Consider the following 20019-nt stretch of genomic DNA (forward strand, 5'->3'; position numbering starts at 1 on the left):
TTCACGACTATAAGGCGCACTTAAAAGTCTTAAATATTCTCCAAAATATACGAGGCGCCTTATAATCCAGTGTGCTTTATATATGGAAAACAAATTAAAATGTGTCATTCATTGAGGGTGCGCCTTATAATGCAGTGCGCCTTATAGTCGTGAAAATACGGTATTTGGAAAGATGTTATACCACACCACACAGGCGAGAAGCGTCTGGATTTTACCTCGAGCTATTTTGATGTCCAGCGCTGTGCGTATGAGCGACATTAGTGTGGAGGTAAAGTGCACTGACATGTCCTCATCCACTGGCATGTTCATCAGCACCAGTCTCTGAGTGACATTGAAATAATGGAAGTTAGTTATAAATGTTACATTGAAATGTTTAAACCCTTTATAATTATCTCTTTACCTTATAGGCAATCTTGGCAGGACATTTTTTACCCAAACCCAGTGGAGGTGACATATGAGTTAACATCTCATACATGGCAGTGTAATGGATGCGTCCACTTCATAAAAAGGAATAAGAACACAAAAATAAAACAATTTCATTGACCCAGGAAAACATTTGTAATGTCTCTGGTTTGAAAATGACGGAAAACTATTCAACTACATCTGCTGCCCTCTGTTGAAGAAAGATAGAATAAGTCAAGACAGTAAAAATGAACCAACTAGAAGAGCAGGCTGAAAATAATCATCCCGCATTAAAAGTTTTTTTATTTCATTCATTTCAATTGTTATCACAAGGGTCTCGGGGGTGATGGAGCCTATCCCAACTAACTATGAGCACTAGACACTCTCAATGGTGGGCAGCCAATTGCAGGGAACAAAGAGACGGATTTATATATATATAAAAAAATACAAAATTCACAATGAATGGGGGAAAAAAAGATATCAGCTGCAAATGATTTAACTATCCAGATAATTCTCCACCAAATCCTACCACATAAAACGTTTTGGATGTGTATTATTAACAATGACAATGGGAGCCAATAAGTTAAAAGCGAGAAAAACAACATTATTAATTAACAAAAAAAGTGAAACAAAATTTCCCAACTTGCTTTGATTACTTTCTAAAAAAACAGAGGACTTCCAAAATGGAGCTCACCATGCCAGACGGTCATATTCTCCCCAGATCCTGACAAACTCATCGAGGTGATGTGGCCCGAGGATAGAAGAGTCTCGGGTCAGGTACTCAAAATTATCCATTATGACAGCCACGAACAGATTTAACATCTACAAGTGAGAAAGTGCATTAAGACACTGAATCCACATCAGTATTCACGCCTGGTTTAGTCGGTTCTGACCAGGAAAGAGCTGAAGAAGATGAAGGAGACAAAGTAACAGTAGGCAAAATCAGTACCGCAACCCCCCTCATGGTCCGGAGACAAGGTGAAGGGAGCAATGGAGGGGTCAGTCTCACACTCCTGACCCGACAGACAAGAAAGCATGATTTCCTGCCACGACTCCCCAGTTGCACTCCTGAGAAAATAAAGCAACCCAATTATTTGTACGACACTGTACGACCAATTTGACCCAGCTCGGCTTGAGGACCACCTGAAGAGAAGCATAAGAGCACCAAAAAAGGTCTTGAAGTTGTTGTGCTGATTGATATGGCTCTCGTCATTCAGCTTGATGTTTCCAAACACCTTTGGAAAGAAATAATATAATTTTCAGGTCAGATATTGCATCCAAATACATTGTGAAAGATGATTGGATGCATCATCATCATCAATAGTGGGAAAGAAAGCATTGGATCTCAGCTATTTCATATCCATTTGAAATTTGAGGGAAACTACTGTTGCTTACGATTTGAGTTGTTATAATTATTCCACTTTGGAAGTTGCTCTATGGAGAGACAAATAGAGGTCTTACCTGCATTCCAATGATGGCGTATATGAAGAAAAGCATGGCAATGAGCAAGCATACATAAGGAAGCGCCTGTTGGAAACAAAGGAAAGAAGTGATTGTGTTGTGTAAATGGGGTATTGTATTATGCATGTAACTCCCATACTCTTAAAAAGTTGCCTTAAAATTTTGGCAGATGAAGAAAACTAACAAGATAAATGCATATCAACAAAGGCAAATTGATCTCCTTGAGGGAGGTAAGGATTTCAGACCTTGAAGGACTGTACGAAGGTCCACAGGAGGATCCGAATGGTGTAACCCTGCCTCAGCAGTTTGATCAAGCGGGCTGTTCGGAAAAGCTTCAGGAAGCTCATGTTTATGGTATTCATAGACTAAAGGAAATGGAAGAGGCAAATGTGGAATTCAATCTTGAGCATGTAATAATAGAAGCTATTTATAAAGCTTGGATTTTACCTGTAAATCCACGACAATCTCAGTGATGCTGCCCAGCACTGTAATAAAATCAAAAATATTCCAGGTGTCTCGAAAATAGTTCTGTGGAAAATGAAATGATGGCACTAAAATGTAAGAACACATTTTTATTAGTCATTTCAGTTTCATTGGTGCGACTTTCCTCACCACGAAACCAAATGCCATAATCTTCAGTATACACTCCATGGAGAAGAGGACAGTGAATGCCGTGTTGAGGTGCTTCAAGACTGTATCGTAGGCTGTGGGCGCCGAGTGGTACTAAAGCAACGGAAGAAGAAGAAAGGATACTAATGATGCCATCACAGTCATAATAAAATGATAAGAATTATATCCAGCTATCTGAAACAAGTGAAATTTGGCTTTTACTGTCAGAGCTTGCAACAGAATCGCCCAAATAAATTATTAGGCAGAAGTTTGTTATCAGCTTCCTTCTCTGCCACAGGCGAAGTCACCTATTTTTCTGTGAGCTTAGAAATGTGTGCACAGAAATGGCAGTCAAAATGACATGTTTCATTGGTTGCCAGTGATGTAATTGGTTCCAATTTAACTGTGAATATGATATGTTAAAGTACATAAAAAAGGGGGCTTCATTAAAATTAATGAATTGCACAAAATTATGAGTGATTTACTGTGACTAATTTGCTGAATTGTGTTGCACTATTAAGATTATTTTATTTTTTAAGAGCGTAATGTCAATCAATCTGTGCAAATCTAAACAAGTATTTCTTTGGTACTTGCTAACTATTGCAGTATATTGAATTGAATGTTTTTATTGTAATTATACAAGTATAATGAAATTCTATGTAAATAATAAATAAATAATTAGTCAACAAAATAAATAAGTAGGGAAGTGCACAAATCACAATAACAAGCAAACAGAAAATGTAATAATCAAGAAATAATAATACTAAATAATCAACAAATAAGTGATAAATAAAGAAGTAGTAGTCAACATAATAAATAAGTATAATATCACAATTTTAAAGAATAGCACTATAAAATAAGTTAAACGTGTTAAATGAATGGCTCCTATTTGTGTAAATGCTGTTGCAAAATGTATACCTTCATCATGAGGACCACTGTGTTCAGGGCGATCATCACCAACACAGTGTACTCGAAAGAGGGTGACGCCACAAAATGCCAAAGCTTGTACTGGAAGGTTTGTCTATTTTGGGGCATGTAGCGTGTCATGGGCTTGGCACTAATGGTAAAGTCAATGCAGGCCCGCTGAAAAAAACAAGGACAAAATATCCATATTTATCTAATACCGTGCTTCACATTGGTGTGTGCCGCCGCACCTCATTCTTCTCCAAACTGCATTCCTGAATCATCTTGTCACCCTGCTCCTGGAAGGTGATGATGATCAGAGCCACGAATATGTTGACAAAGAAGAAAGGGAAAACCACAAAGTAGACCACATAGAAAACAGACATCTCCATGCGGTTGCCTCGACTGGGCCCCATGCTCTCCTCCGTCACGTCGGTGGAGTGTTGCAGCACCCTGGCAGGAAGAAGCATTATTTATTGACTTCAAATAGGCTTTGATTTTCCTGGATAATGTGAAACAAGTACTATAAAGTCACTGACTGAGGCCATCCTTCGCCAGTTGAGACAGTGAAGAGAGTAAGGAGGGCCCAGCAGACATTGTCATAGTGGAATTCATGTCTCTTCCACTCCCTCCTCTTTACTTCCTTCTTGTCCCTGGTGTAGTCGATGTAGTAACCCCTACGGCCAGCACATGTACAGTTTACCTTCTTTAATGTACCAGTACATAAAACATTTAATGCATGAAAAAATCCTCTATAAAAGATGCCTATGATAATTCACACAGTAGGTCTTAATGCATAATTCAATTTTTTTTGTGAATCAGGTATTTTTGTGTTCAGACCACTCTTCTCATTTAATGTACAAAACGTTCCTGAAGTGAGACTCATAATGGAGATCCCTGGCCGGACATTTGGTCTCCGGTCGTTTGGTCGTCCGGACGTTTGGTCGCCTGACGACCAAACGTTTGGCGACCAAACGTCCCAGTACCATCAAGAGATCAATAACGAGACGCCTCACACACGCATGCAGAGAAAAAGACTAAAAAAAAAGGCATTGCAAGCAATGTGCACTGTGAACATAACATAGTAACATATTTTCAGATAACTATAGCCTAAACAAATCAATATCAATTATTTACTAAACTCATTCTCACTTTGAAAACACTATCAAATAAATCCATTAAAGTTTCAAGGATGGCCGGTATGCAAGATGAATGAATGCGATTTGAGCTTTTCACAACTGACTCATTTGAGCTAAAGGCAAAAAGATCCCATTTGGCTCAGTTCGAGCATGAAGGTAGACAACCTTTCACTGTCGACATGATGAAGATGAGTTTAAAGACAACAAGGGCGTGTGTTTTGCACTTACTGGCACTCCTTCTCTGTGTTCATGGAGCTGTCAGTGCAGTAAAAGAATTTGCCCTTGAAGAGCTGCACGGCAATGACGGCAAATATAAACATGAAGAGCTGGTACACGATAAGGATGTTGAAGACGTTCTTCAGTGATGTCACAACACAGTCAAACACGGCCTACCAAGACAGAGAGAGAGCATAAGAGCAGAACTAAATCATTATTAAAAGAAGAATTCAATATTTTGAAAGTGCAAGAGTGCCAATGTGTATACCTTGAGTTTGGGGAGTCTCTTTATGGTTTTTAATGGCCTCAGGACTCTCAAAACACGGAGGGACTTGATAGTCTTGATGTCACGACCTTTGTTGTTTCTGTTCAACAGCATTGTGATGTTTAGAATCAAGTTTAAATAGTTCTGAACCAGGACAACGACGTAAAAATGTAAATAAAATACAATGAAAGACAAATGATTTTGGGTGCGAATTTTTTTTTGGTGTGTCTTTATGGACAAATTAGGCCTAGATGAACTGAAATCCTAAACGACAAGCATTTACTAAAGAAAACATGAAACAAAAGTGCACCGATTTATACAAACAAAGCCAGATCAAAGCACATGACAGTGATTAGTGCGGCATAATTAAATGTTTACCCCATCACATTCCTGGTTGCCCCCACAGAGACAAAATCCACAGGAACAACAAAGAAAAAGAAGGAGGAGGCATAAAGAGAGAGACATTGTAAGCTGCAAGCGTCACAGCTATAAAGTCACAACAGAGAAATTAACAAATAGAAGGCAAAACAGTTCAAAAAAGGTTATTTGTTACACTTGAAGACAACAGAAAAAAATACTTTCAAGTCATCACACAATACAATTAAACATGAATAGAATTTTTTTGGCTGTTTCCTACGTTATTGAGGCAAAATGAAAAGTGATATATAACCGTAGTGAGTCAGAGTGTTAGTCACCGGGAGACAGGCGTTTATCGAGTGACTCACGTTAAAGCGAAGGCAATGAGTGCCCCCACCACCACAATAAAGTCCAGGATGTTCCACATGTCTCGGAAGTAGGAGCCATCGTGCAAGATGAGGCCTTGGTCGATCATCTGAGATAGACACGCGCCATTTGAGTCATGCCGCAGTGATGTTTGCACAGCATGGAATGTTTCTGGGCACCTACCTTGATGATCATTTCAAAGGTGAAAACCCCGGTGAAGACATAATCAAAATAACGGAGCACCTAATGAAAAAAAGCACAAAAAAATCATACAAACAATAAAAGGGGTAACAGGACAACGCACAAATATGTTGTATTTAAAAAAGGTTAAAATCCAGAATGTATTGATTCATCTTTTATGCCACTTATTCTCACAAGGGTTGTGGGGGTGCCGGAGCCTTCCCCAGATAACTATAAGCAGTAGGTGGGTTACACCCTGAAATAATATGGCAAAACAATTTGGTGTATTGCAGCGAGATCTCAATATTGTAAGAAAATACCTCTTTTATGTTTAAAATCGCAATAGTTAGTTCTCACGTGAATCGCAAAAAGGGCTTTTTTGGTGGAAACAAAGTGCACAATGACTTCCTTGGGAAAGCACACATGCTCACCGTCTGCCCGTGTGTCTGTGTACGTGTGTGAGTTTAACACCAAATGTGTCACTCACGACCGACGCGTGTTTGTTGATGATATTTTGAGTTTTCTAACTCAAACCTAGAGTCTTGAATGAACCAAATGTGCATGCTTTGGCAATACACACTGTATGCTAGAGGAAAGAGAAGAACTCAAAGATGGACCAACAAACATGGTTAGTACATGCAAGTTTTTTTTTTAGATGAATCTATACCAGGGGTCGGGGACCTTTTTGACAAAGAGAGCCACAAACAATTCATATTTTCCAATGTTATTTCTTGTAAGCCATACTAAGAATTTAAAAGTCAAAATACATATATGTAAACGAGTGCCTGTTCATTGTTTTTGTAATTTCACCACTTTTAAAGTGAAAAAAATGAATGTTTTTTAAAAGATTCTTATGCTGTCGCCAATCAATGAGAGCATGTGTTCCAGAAGAGTCTACTGCAAAAAAATGAAGATTAAAGCAGTTGTAGATGTAATATCTCAGTTCTGTCACCAGCGATTTCCATATTTTAGCTCACAGGTTAGCAAAAAGCCAGATGCACCCATCAAAAGAGCCACATGTGGCTCCCGAGCCATATGTTCCCTACTCCTGATCTATACAAATGAAAAGGGTCAACACAAATATCATGTTTTGGAACAAAATAATCCACCCTTCCATGTTTCACAGCACAACAATCTTTTTATACCTTGTTTCTGTCTGAACTGGTGCATACAGGGTCCTCGGCGGCCAGTGCGATGCTGCTTGCTACAATCACAAGAAGGATGCTCATCTCAAAGTAACGTATAGTGACAATGTAGTGGCAGATCTTTCTGATCCTGTGGACCACACAAGAAAAAGATGAGCTTTTTCTGTCACGCAAGATATTTTTTGTATCATCTTACGGGTTGGAAGCCTTGAAAAGGAACATGCTGTCCGGTGCGACAGGTTTGGGGGGAGTTGGAGGTTCCTCGTCTTCTGTTTCATCCTCATCGTCTTGCTCGTCAGAATTATAGGCCTCCAGCTCTTTACTCTTCACTACAAGTCAGAAAGCGTTATTCATAAACCTGGTTTAAACCTGGACTAGTTGGAAAAATCGAGTCCTACCTGTCATTGGTGTCAACTCTAGCAGCGGTTGTGCAGAAACATCAATGGACACGTATCCCTCGGGATTGGACTTTCGGTGAAGGGAACCCGAGCGTTTCTCAGCCTCAAGGGCGCAGACGGTGTATTCTGTGACATCCAGAGCCGTCTCCACCGGACAATCTAGAAGCATCTGCGACTGAGGGGGCTCAGGAATGTCAGATGTCCTAAAGAAAAAGACAAAGTTGTTAGAATATCAACATGAGAACTATATTTAAATAACTAGACTGTCACAAATAGGGAGAAAATGGTAACGTTGCCAAGAGGGTTGAAGGACAAGGGACTTAAATCTTTTCAAAATAATCTTCATAAGGCAGTCTGGATGTTTCCCAAAGGGAGAAGAAGTACTTTCTCAAAGGATAGAGGTTACAGTATTTTACAAAAAAATAGTCCATGTATATTCTCAGGAGAGCACATAGGACAACTAGTGTCTCTAATGGGTACCATAGGTATTTTCTAAATCATTTTGTCTTACTACTTGTTCCAAACAATCCAGCACAGTTTAACCAATCAGATTTCTACCAAAACAAGCACTTGACTGCAATCATCTAATTACACTTGTAAAACAGCAGATTGGTGAAAGGGTGTCGTCTTGTTTAGCTGCGTTGTAATCATGCACTTAATGTGGTATACTTTGTAGAGTAGTTTGGAGACCCGTGCTTTAAAGATATCTATTTTTATAACAGCCTACCTTCCATCTTCTCCACTGGTTGCATATGGGTTGACAATACACAGTCCAGAAACATCTTGGACCTGGTCTTCTGCATCAGCTTTCTCCTCATGCTCTTCCCTTTCATCCAGTATCCTCCTCTCTTGACTGAGCGAGCGCTTGGCCAGCAGAACATCCTGTGGCGTCTGCGTGCAGTCCAAGCTCTTAGCTTCAGCACGGGCCTCACGGTGACGGTGGCGTCGGTGTCTGGCCCCGTCTTCTGGCCCCTGACTTGGTCTGAATTTGCGGGCCACCCTGTGTCTTCCCCCACCCGCAGACCGGTGGTTAGTGCCACCCGTTTTCTCCTCAGAGAGGTTGACCAAAGGCTCAGCTGTCGGGGGTTCCGGTATGGGGATGGTTATAGACATTGGCGGCTCGGGCAAGGGCATCCCCACGGACATGGGGGACTCAGGTAGGTGGCCCGGGCTAGCTTCTGCAGACAATGCGGGAACCTGGGTACTAGGTGTTTCCGCATTTTCCTCAGTTGGGTTACTGAAGAGCTCCTCCCTACTAGCCATCTGGCGGCGTTTGCGCAGTTGATTGGCCCTCTGTTCCCATACCGACATGTTGACTTTTCTCCGCCTCTCGCGGCGGTTGGAGAAGGCGCTGCTGATGGGTTTTTCATCGGCAGCCGCCATCGCTGCATCCGCCTCATCGGGAAAGGTAGGACGACCACGATGGATGGCGCGTTTTCTGTAAAGGTAGGGTCTTCTTCTGCCACTGAAGAGCACAATATACTTTAAATCAATAATTGGCAGCTGTTAAACTCATTTTAAAGAAATAGTTTGACTATTTTGGACAGATAGGTAAGAAGAGTGATTCTTATCAAGTATTAACTGAAACTACAGTGCATTAACTTAGCAGATAGCTTGGCAGAGCATAGCAAATGGCATTGAAGAGAGAAACAGCTAGTCATTTTAGGCCTGAAAAAGTAATAATGGTGGTAATTCACTTCATCAGTTGTGTCATTTTTTTGAGTTTGCTTAATTGGGCAGCCATTGGAGAGCACAACCCTAAATTTGATCCCATGTCAGCATTGAAAATTATTGAAATGTTTAAATAAATATTTTGGAGGGAAAAATGAAGCTGCTGTTTCTCCTTCCTAAACTAATAGGCTTCTAAAACTTGTCATACTACTAGTAACAAATTAATAAAATTAAGCACATTTTCCAAAAGGTCAAAGATACTGGTGAACAATTCATGTAGCAAACCAGATATGTAAAAATAAATGATTAAATAAAAGTGCTGGACCAACTGAAATTGTCCAGAAAATCAGGCCTATTTCATTGAGTCTAAAAGTATAATGGGAAAATATGGGAAAGTACTCCAAGGTACAGAAATAAAGACATCCAAAAAAAAAGAAGAAAAGAATGAGATTACCTGAAAGATAAGTGAAAAAAAACCCACAAGACCAAAAAAAGGGGAAGTGCAGGATTAACACAAAAGCAAAGTGTTAATTCTAAAGGACAGAATCTAAATATTGTCAAGGGGAAGAGAAGACAGATGCATCCAGTTTTACTTACTGTTGTTCTGAATCTGTTGCTGTCCATGTAATAAATGAGTGATGATTTGAAAACAAGACATTAGTTTCACAACATACACAGAACAGTGGTGACACAGTCCAAAATGTGATCTAAACTGACCTTTCTTCATCTTTCTATGACAACAGCAGATGTTAGTATTCTCTACAATCTGCATATAATCATAGTGTATAATTAAAACCTTGCCCTGTGGGGAGCTAATATCATTTTGGCCAGTGCCACTTTACAAGAGGAATGAAATTCGACAACATGATGGAACAGCAAAACACATCAATATTATCTCTACTGTACACCAACGAACAAATGGCACAGAAACAACTTAACGGTATATGCAGAAATATGTTTTAAATTACATTTTTTCAAAAATTATTGGTATAAATTATATTCATTTAGTCATTAATTTTCTGAGCTGCTTATCCTCACACGGATCGCGGGGGTGCTGGAGCCTATCCCAGCTAATTACGGGCACCAGGTGGGGCACACCCTCGATAGTGCTAACCACTCGGCATAAAGTATTGCAACAATCAATTTGGAAAGTCATTTAGTCGAACTAAAAGTTTTTTTTTTTTAAAGAAGCACTATTTTAAAATACAATTCCAGTGTACATTTCAGATGTAGTTTGTATATTTACCAATATTTGGATTACACGGAAGAATAAATGACATATGTTGACACACTTTGTAATAAGCTCACCTTATGTGAACTTTCATAATGCTGAGCCACCAAATATTTGGTGCTAATTTTAAATCGGTAGAACATGCAAAACTAATGCGCACAGCCCTTGACCAAGCAATGTCCATGCTCGGATGAGACAATTTTCTTTTTAGGGGCACAAGTATCATTTTTCCTTGTCAGCTGGGACATAAATGAGATAATACAAGAAGAAAAACTGCATCCTTTTCATTCTGTTATTATATCCTGTTAAAATTTATAAGGTTGTAATAGATAAATCAAGTTGCATCCTTTCAAAGTCAGGCTTTCTCATCCCAGCATGGTCATTTGTTTACATTAACCCTTAACTTACTCCGATATTAAGCCATCTCTGCCTCTGGCATACCGTTGGTTGAAGAATTCCTCTTCTTCCTCTTCATCCTAACAAAGTAAACAGGCTTAATATTTGATTAAAGTACCACATTCAGCTACATTTTAGGGGCAAATGTTGTTCACATGGGAAATTAAAGAGAAAGTAAACATGAAGATGCAGCATTCCATATCAAACCTTTGTAAGTTCTTGTGCATTGGCCAGATTATCCACAGCAATGGCCAGAAAGACATTGAGGAGTGTGTCTGATCAAGATTTAGATAATAACGTATGAGCATTTTTACCGGCTCTTTTGACAAAGCCTTGTGCAACAAAAAAGTACTATTGTTTATATATGTATTGTGTTATTTGCCATCAAGGATACAGTTTCCAAACAATGTGAGGACGATGAAGTAGATGGACGACCACATGCCATACTGCACGCCACCTTGCGAGCGAATCCCGTTGTACATTACCTCATTCCAGTCTTCCCCTGTCAATATCTGCAAATAGACACACATGATACTTAGTTACTTTGTTCATAAAACTAATTAAATAATTAAAATAATTGGGCTGGCTTTAACCAAGTGACCATTATTGGTCATTCAATAAACATAAATAGTAGCAATTATTATACATATATACATATATACTATATATTTGGTGGGGTAAGGGTGCTGAAGTCTATCCTACCTAACTATGGGCATCAGGCGAAGGACACAATACATTTGTGGCCAGCCAATCACAGGGCATAAGGAGAGAAATAACCATTCACATGCACACTCATATCTAGGGGTAATTTAGAGTATTCAACTAGCTTAACCTGCATGTTTAGGGGACGTGGTAGGAAACCGTAGTACCCAGAGAAAACCCATGTGAGCCCGGGGAGAGTATAAAGGATGCACTCAGTCCAAAAACTAAAGGAACAAGTTAACATCATAGGTTTTAAACAGTAGCATCAGTTGTAACAAGATGGATTTATCTCATGTTTGCAATGTTTATTCATGCATGCGTGCGTGAACGTGTGGGCGAGTAGCAGGGGTGGGGGACATCAAGAGAGCGAATGAAGTGGTTTGATCTGCATCGAGGGTGAGAAATCTCCAAGGCTTGAAGGGGGAGGAGCTGAGGAGCATAGGAGAGCTGGACCAAACCTGAAATACTGTCATGATGGCAGCTGGAAACGTGTCAAAGTTGGTGGGAGTGTAATCTTCAAATATGAACCTAAGTGGAGGGAATATGGAAAATAAAAACGTTAGGTCAGATAAGACATAGAAGGAGGATGATAGTAAGCCATTTTCATCTGATTTCATTATTAAAGAGGTGTTCTTAGAGAAGATTCCTACAACCTACCGTCCTCCAAAAAGCTGCATCCCCAGCAGAGCAAACACCACAATAAAAAGGAAGAGCAGGAAAAGCAGACTGATGATTGACTTCATGGAGCTCATAAGTGAAACAACCAGGTTTCTAAGAGAGGCCCAGTATCTAGCAAAAAAAACAACAACACTATTACAGTACATGTTTTGGGGGTTATTTAGGGCACTGGTAATGTCCTACTTGGTAATCTTGAAAATCCTCAGAAGTCTCAGTGCTCTCAGCACACTGATACCAAAAGACATACCGGGCCGGAAGAAGCCATACACTACCTCGCAAATGCTTCCAACAATGACCTGAAAAATAAAAAAACACAGGGATATTATCCTAATCCAACCTACTGTAGACATTTGTTGTCATTATTGAAGTTGCCGTAAAATGAATGGATCCTATTGCGTTCTTCCTGAAATTTTCAATCTATCGAAATCACTACTCAGGTCATTTTTAAGTTAATTAGTTCAGGATCACATCCAATGTTCCCTCTAATTTTCAGTTGGTCTGGGCAGAAAGACAACCTCCCTGAGCTGTTATTCTTGTATCTGTGTTCATTTTGCCAAACATATTTACCAGACCTGCTAGAACTACAACTGCGGTAATAAATTCTGAAAGAAAAGCCCATCTTTAACCATTGCCACAATTAACGGGAACACTCACGCCACAGTCGAAGCAGTTGAAAGACGAATGGAAGTAGAGACGGAAACCCAAACCATACATCTTCAGAAACATCTCAGCCAGAAAAAGCCCCAGGAATACAAACTCTGCATAGTCTGGAGGGCCAAAAACAAAACAAAACGATATAAATTAAGGCCATCTGCCAGTAAAAAAAATACAGTAGTCACCCACAGAGAAAGATGGTGAGCCAATCAGGTTGGTCATGGTGCACTATGGCCACGCAGATGGTGTTGAGAGCCACCAGACTAAGAACCATCAGGTAGAAGGTGTCCGTCTTCACCATGCGGCGAATGGAAATACGCAACATGCGCTCTTTGCGCCGCAGGTAGGCGGCCGGTCCACGCCGACCGCTGCGAAAGTTCATCCTGGACCGAGACATGCCTGCCAGGTAAGGATCAGGGCAAAAAAAGGGGGTAAATAGTAGTGATAATGTCCAGTGTTATTGGAAAAAAGATAGAATGAAAGAAGTCAAGGAAAAAGCTCACTGGCAGTTGACGTGTCTTTTAACTTGTCGTCGCCTGGGGCTCCTCGACGTGCACCTGTTTTCTTACTGGCTCTCTTCAGTACTTTGTAATTGTAGTTTTTTCAATTTTCAAGCACAAAGATTACCAACCATATTGTCATTTACAGTTGCACCAACACCTACATTTTGTGTTTTAATCCCAACTATCATTTTATGTCTGGTTTTCTGGGCATTGCACAAGCTTATTATCATTTTTATAGGTAGTCACATTGTAATAATTGGTAAAGATGTCAAAAAAATGTTCAGTTTATTATATTTAGGGTGATATCTTACCATCTAGTGCTGATCTTCCTGAATTCTTGTTCTCTTCTGCCAGCATTACTTCCTCTGTAATGACAGAAAAGTTTGTTTTAAGCAGTAATCCTACAAATAATTACAGGGTGGTGTTTATAACTGGGTTAAAGTAAATTGGTTAAGTAGATCCATAAAATATAGATATTGACTAATAGTGTTATGAGATTATTGAATTTTTAGGGATTTTTTTTTCTTGTATGCATTACTTAATTTCTAAATGAAAGTTGCATATAATTCACACCTCAGTATAAATTGCACCAAGCAAAGAATACACAATAAAGAGAAAAATAAATATTAATAAGTCCGATTGGATTATAAGTGACATTTTTGGGAGGGCATCTTTTTATTTGCTCAGAAACTAAGAACAAACATACGTTAAAGTAGAAATAGTTAAACGGAGATGAACAGATTGAATAGATATATGTTAGAATAATATTTTTTCAGAGAATTAAAGTCGGAAAAAACAACTTAAAAAGCTGTCGGTGGTCAAAGAGAAAAAAAAATGATATATACAAAACCTGACACAATGCAGCTATTTTTTAAACCAGGGCCATCAATGCCTTCGAGCACTGGGACTCAAACCCACTCTACAGCATGTATCATCTTATTCCCAGCACTTGTGCTTTGAAATACTAATGACTAACATTACTTTTTTCTCTATATGAAAAGGGGGAACCATTCCATTTTGAATGCTTCCAAGTGACTACTACAATTGGGGCAACAGCCTATTAGTCTATTTGAGGAAATACAGAACACATTGAGTGGACGGTTCCGATTTTGGGAACGAGACCGGCGCTGATGTAAACGCTCCGAGGCCCGTATGACCTCCTTGAGAGAAGGAGCTCTTATTCCCTGCTCAGTTCTCGCAATAACTCTCACTCTCGCTTCCCACACTCACCCACACCAACAAGCACACACAATTCACATGCATAAATGTGAACACATTTACTGTAAGCGAGTGAGTCAGTATCACCTTTTTCTCACTCTCTACTTGCGTGGGTGACGGCCAGCGCAGACGCCATTATAGCATTTGTACGTGCATCCCTATAGCACAGACACCCGGTGTATATCCAAAAATGACGTGTTGGGTGAGTTTAGCTCAAGTGAAAAATGGCGGATGAAGCCAAGCTTGCACAGCAAATTGTTGCAGTACCTGCCCTGTCTATCCAGGCACGGTAGCCATTCAGTTCTCGTTCCACCTGCTGCTGCCGCCGCAATTTCATGAAGGCCCGCCTGTTCTCCACTCGCTCTCTCTCCTTGGCAAACTCTCTGAGATGGTATGCATGTGATAGAAAAAAAGAAGAAGAAAGAAAACACACATAACTCATTGGCTGCCTCTGAGGGAGATATATGTCCAATTCATTCTTTCAGGGAGAGTAGTGTCTTTCAAATGCTATCATTAGTTAAACTCATCCCCTGCTAGCCCAGATCTCAGAGCAGGTGTTGTGGTAGTTAGTAAAAGAAAGGAAATAGACATGGAAAAGATTTTGATCACACTCACCCTGACAGGACTCCCAGCACCAGGTTGAGCACAAAGAAGGAGCCAATAATAATGAGTGGGATGAAGTACATCCAATTCCATGTTGGGCCCAGGGCATCATTAGTCTAAGAAAAATTCCCAAATATAATGTATTTCAGTTTGGTATTAGGCACAGAATTTTTCCTTGTTAAGAGATGGACAAGCAGTCAAATAATGTGCTAAAACAAAAAGTGTGATACAACTAGTGAACCGGAAAGGCACCAAAATAAATAGGATCTGGCCATAAATCATTAAAAAATGACCGGTAAGTGACTTAAAATCAGCACGAAATCCAAAAAAATCCAAATTACAGTAAATGACCCACAAATGCCCTAAATTCAGCAGAAAAAAAACATCTGTGGCACAACAAGTGACCCGAAAAGGCACCAAAATAAATAGGATCTTGTCAGTAATCACAAAAAATGACCCATAAGTGACCTAAAATCAGCATGAAATCCAAAATACCCCAAATTACAGTAAGTGACCCACAAATGCCCCAAATTCAGCAGGGAGTAAACTAGAGGATTTACCAAGCAGCATGAAAGCATTCCCACACAATGTTGACAGAAGTCCAAGCAAAAAAAAAAGTGATATTATAACAGTATAGAATGAAACATAAAGAAGCATTGTTAATATTTTCACACACTTACATTGTACAGCACAGCCGTCCATCCTTCCATGGTGATGCACTGAAAAACGGTGAGAACGGCGAAGAGGATATTATCGAATTGCGTGATGCCATCATTGGGGCCAATCCAGGTATCATTACAGTCGTAACTCTCGGGACACTTCCTGACACCGCACGCAAACGCCAACTCAGAAGAGTCTACCGTTTCATTGTCTGTTAAAAAAAAAAACTACTGTTACTTGAGATGCAAAAGAGCACTGACCTTACGAGGGCAGAACCAATATGAGTAGGACACTAGCTGCCATGTTGCATTCAGCATAAATTAACGCCTTGTGCACAAGTCATGTTCTGCCATCTGTCCAGTGTCAAAGAGCTTCCACTCCACTGTTGGCATTTGAAAAGCCTGAAAGAGACCCACCATTGCTGTGAATGATGTCCGCTATGGACCTGTCCCTTTCATTTGACTCAAAAGTCAGCAAAGCTACCATTCAGTTTACCCACAAACCAAATGAGAAGCATAAGAAATGCTTGGCTAAATAGCTGAAACGTTCGAATAGCGTATAAATGGAATGCTTTCAAACTCCAGTGCAGCTCCGCAATGAGCCAGCAGGTATTTAATCAGAGCTGCAAAATGGACCGTGGGATGAAAAAGACACGATCAAAACACTTAATGCAAGGACACGTGCCACTGTTTAACAAAAAAAACGTGTGTACACCCACTAGCAACTCTTCCTTGGTGTTTCATTTTGGGAAACGCAAGAATAATGATGTAACCCAGTGGTCCAAAAATTAGGCACACCTTTATAATTTAGGAGAGCTAACATAAGAGGCATACCGAGGATTTCGACAGATGGCTGACAGGTGTGGTGAAGCTTCCCGCTGTAGAACTCCAGGCCGATGATGGCAAACATGAGGATGGCGAAGAAAAGGAGAAGGCCGATCTGTAGTAGAGGGATCATGGCCTTCATGATGGACTTGAGCACAATTTGCAGGCCTGTGGATGGAGGCAGAATGGTTTCAGTCCAGAAAGTTTTTAGACAATAATTTCCTAAAGCACTGTTTAGAATAGAATTGCCAAAATAAGTGGAACTATGAAAATATATCCAAAGTATATTATTAAATTGGGTATGTTGAATTTTTCTTTTAATCTTAATTGATATTGCAACCATGTGTTATCCTTATTTATAGTAGTCTTATAGTTAGTGTCTCCACAATTGTAGAAACAACTTTTTTTCAGTTAAGATCTGTCAAAACATAGTTGCGCTTTACATAGTTGTAACACGGCATGAAATATGAAATTAGTTGATTATATGATTTGACTTTAATTTCTGCATTTTTCTGATTTTTTTCTTTTTTTTTTACTACAACAGAGAGTTTATTCACCGGACGAAAAATTGGATAATTAGTCTTAGTAATGACCATCGATTATAATGGAGAAAAAAAATGTTCAACGTTCAAAACGTTCGACATTATAGATGCTGTATTCAAAAGATTACAAAAAGGTCTGAAAGGGGGAACAAAACGTGTAACAAAATGTGCCAAAAACACCTAATTGAAACATTACACGTGAACATGTTAAATATAAATGGCACTGGTGAAGGCTCACTTTTTGCCAAGTTAAGTTGGGGCAAGGTTCACTGCTTTGCAAATATATATATATATATATAATTAAAAGTGACATTCCAACATGTAAAGAACAATGCTTTTCAACATGCAATTGAATGGAATTGAAAAAGGTTGATATTATATCAACAAATGTAAGTTAAAACCCAGCATGTATGTTAAAAGTGTGCAAGATTATTCCAACAGTTACAAAAGCAAATTAAAATGACTTTTAATTAATGCCTTTGCAATTCTATTTGGGCCAAATGTTAAAACTTTGGTGGAAGCATGTACTTCACTCAGTCGCTTCTTGTCAGGAAGCAATATTATATAGAGTAGTTAGTATAGTAAATGACTCACTGGGGATGCCGGAGACTAGCTTGAGGGGTCTTAAGACGCGTACGGCCCTCAGAGTACGAAGGTCCACGGGGATGTTCATGTGCGCTCCAGCTGTTGCCAGGATCCTTAATACACAGACAAGATTGTTACTCACATGCAGTCATCTTGTGATGAAAATGAAGATAAAGCCAACACAAAAAGGTGCCCCATTCTCTCTTTTTTTGTGCAGGTTATTGCATTCTAATTGCTGATGGGGTAATAGTAGTACATTTGGCTGAGTTTGGCACAGGGGGGCAAAGGATCGATTCCATTAAGTGGTGTCGTGATTGTGAGTGTGGATTGCTATTCACCGCATGTGTGCTACGAGTGAATAGCAACCAGTTTAGAGTATAGTTTGCTTTTTTTTTCTTAAATCAGCCAGGATAGGCTCCAAAATTGACAGATTAATGCTTTCGTCCATGATGTCTAAAAATTCAATGGACAAGGATAGCCAAAACAATTAAGTGAATAAATAATGATCGTGCAAAAACACGTGGAATGATGTATTAACAAAGGTGAACATGTGTATAGATTTATTATTATCGAATATGGCAACACGATGGAAAAGCGGTGAGTACATCCGCTCACAGTTCTAAGAGCAACGGTTCAATCCCTGGTCCATTCCATCCTTCAAGTGTACACTTTGCATGTTTTCCCCATGCCCGAGTAGGCTTTCAGTTGGTATTCCAGTTTCCTCCCACATCCCCAAAGCCTGTTTAATATTCTGATTGATCATACCAAATTGCATGCATGCAAGGTTATTTTACTCCTTATGCCCTGTGATTGGCTGGCCACCAGTTCAGGTTAAACCACCTATTGTCCATAAATTGGTTAGAATAGGCTCCAGGACCCTTGTGAGAATAAGCGGAAAGAAATGAATTATTATACATACGGCATATAGACGTTTAAAAAAAATACCTGGGAGGCATCACCCACACAAAAACACACAATCACACACACTAATACAGATTGTACCACCACCTCCACACAAAAAGCAACTAGTATAAAATGCTTGTATACATCTTGATTTTAGTCAAGTGCACAGCTATTGTGAGAAAACTAAAGACAAGATACTTTACAGGCATATGCATGAGGCAACCCTTGACATGGTCAAATTTGACCCCCCACACCCGCATTACACTGCTTGTGCGCGTGTATATTTAAGGACAGAAGGCATTTGGTGGCATAGCCTCAACCACAGCCCACGCAGAAGCTCTCCTGAAAGCCGTGGGAAGGAGGAGCGTGAGCGCATGTGTATGCGAGTTTGTGTGAACGTGTGGTGTGGTGAGAGACACCAGGAAGGAGCAGCAGAGTGGAATCCAGCAGAAATAGCCTTCGCTCCAAACACATTGACCACAAAAGGCAGCAGGCAGCGTTGCTAGTTCAAAGTCATTTTGCCTCATTATCACTCCATGGAAAGGGTAGAGAGATTTGGTTAGGATTGCATGGCTGATCTGTGAAGGCACCATTCATGCTGAAATGTACAGCTTTTGTAATAAACATGCTGCCAATCTATTCATTCATTCCTTTTCTGAACCACTTTATCCTCACAAGGTTCGCAGGGGGTGTTGGAGCCCATCATAGCTGCCTTTGGCCAGAGGCGGGGAAACCCTTAATCGGTGGACAGCCGATTGCAGGGAACAAGGAGACGGACAACCATTCCCACTCGCACTCATACCTAGGGGCAATTTAGACTGTCCAATCGGCCTACCATGCATGTTTTTGAAATGTAAGAAGAAACCAAGTTAACTGGAGAAAACCCACGCAGGCAAACATGCAAACTCCACACAGGTGGACCAAGCTAGATTCAAACCAGGACCTAAGAGCTGTGAGGTCGGTTTTTCCAAGTTGTCAAAAATATGTGATCAGGATAACTCTTTATCTACTAGTTGAACATCATTGTCAATGGTGTTTTTGTTTTTGCCATTTATCTTTTCATTAAATTCACTGAGTAAGTTTTTGTCATTGAGCCAGAGGCTGACACGTCGTCTTTCTTGGCTCTTCATTGTGTACACGAAAGACTGTGGCAAACTGGCGGTGGCGAGGCTGAATAATTACACGCAGCCTCTCCCACACACCTCCACCTACACTCAGTACCGCCAACAACAGCCACGATTGCAGCAGTTGTCGCAGTACTCGCCTTTTGAGCAGAACTATTGCATATGGGCCTCCTGACTGGACACACTAATATCCTAAAAAGTAATAACTCATGATTATGATACTGTTGAATTCAAATGATATTACAGATGTGATGTGATTACATGACATAGATTGCAACCAAATT

At 39.9% G+C, this 20019-nt stretch overlaps 1 protein-coding gene across 1 annotated transcript in view; it reads right to left on the reverse strand.

The window, feature by feature from the left end:
• Positions 1-20019, reverse strand: part of cacna1eb (calcium channel, voltage-dependent, R type, alpha 1E subunit b) — a 41813-nt gene that overhangs the window by 4219 nt on the left and 17575 nt on the right. Inside the window, exons 8-43 of the mRNA XM_077723610.1 lie at positions 17718-17821; positions 16591-16749; positions 15778-15968; positions 15110-15213; positions 14762-14877; positions 13588-13641; positions 13277-13357; positions 12963-13172; positions 12774-12886; positions 12303-12415; positions 12099-12230; positions 11900-11969; positions 11134-11251; positions 10947-11014; positions 10752-10819; positions 8169-8906; positions 7442-7644; positions 7240-7372; positions 7044-7173; positions 5902-5961; positions 5721-5827; positions 5374-5385; positions 4999-5095; positions 4743-4903; positions 3915-4052; positions 3627-3828; positions 3391-3555; positions 2476-2586; positions 2311-2391; positions 2109-2228; positions 1864-1929; positions 1546-1637; positions 1296-1470; positions 1097-1224; positions 401-497; positions 216-321 (exon numbers count right to left, since the gene is read on the reverse strand). Coding sequence (XP_077579736.1) covers positions 216-321; positions 401-497; positions 1097-1224; positions 1296-1470; positions 1546-1637; positions 1864-1929; positions 2109-2228; positions 2311-2391; positions 2476-2586; positions 3391-3555; positions 3627-3828; positions 3915-4052; positions 4743-4903; positions 4999-5095; positions 5374-5385; positions 5721-5827; positions 5902-5961; positions 7044-7173; positions 7240-7372; positions 7442-7644; positions 8169-8906; positions 10752-10819; positions 10947-11014; positions 11134-11251; positions 11900-11969; positions 12099-12230; positions 12303-12415; positions 12774-12886; positions 12963-13172; positions 13277-13357; positions 13588-13641; positions 14762-14877; positions 15110-15213; positions 15778-15968; positions 16591-16749; positions 17718-17821 — 4823 coding nt within the window. The remainder of the gene's footprint in view (positions 1-215; positions 322-400; positions 498-1096; positions 1225-1295; positions 1471-1545; positions 1638-1863; positions 1930-2108; positions 2229-2310; positions 2392-2475; positions 2587-3390; positions 3556-3626; positions 3829-3914; positions 4053-4742; positions 4904-4998; positions 5096-5373; positions 5386-5720; positions 5828-5901; positions 5962-7043; positions 7174-7239; positions 7373-7441; positions 7645-8168; positions 8907-10751; positions 10820-10946; positions 11015-11133; positions 11252-11899; positions 11970-12098; positions 12231-12302; positions 12416-12773; positions 12887-12962; positions 13173-13276; positions 13358-13587; positions 13642-14761; positions 14878-15109; positions 15214-15777; positions 15969-16590; positions 16750-17717; positions 17822-20019) is intronic.

The sequence above is a fragment of the Stigmatopora nigra genome, chromosome 9, assembly GCF_051989575.1.
Source record: "Stigmatopora nigra isolate UIUO_SnigA chromosome 9, RoL_Snig_1.1, whole genome shotgun sequence".
NCBI classification, from domain to species: Eukaryota; Metazoa; Chordata; class Actinopteri; order Syngnathiformes; family Syngnathidae; genus Stigmatopora; species Stigmatopora nigra.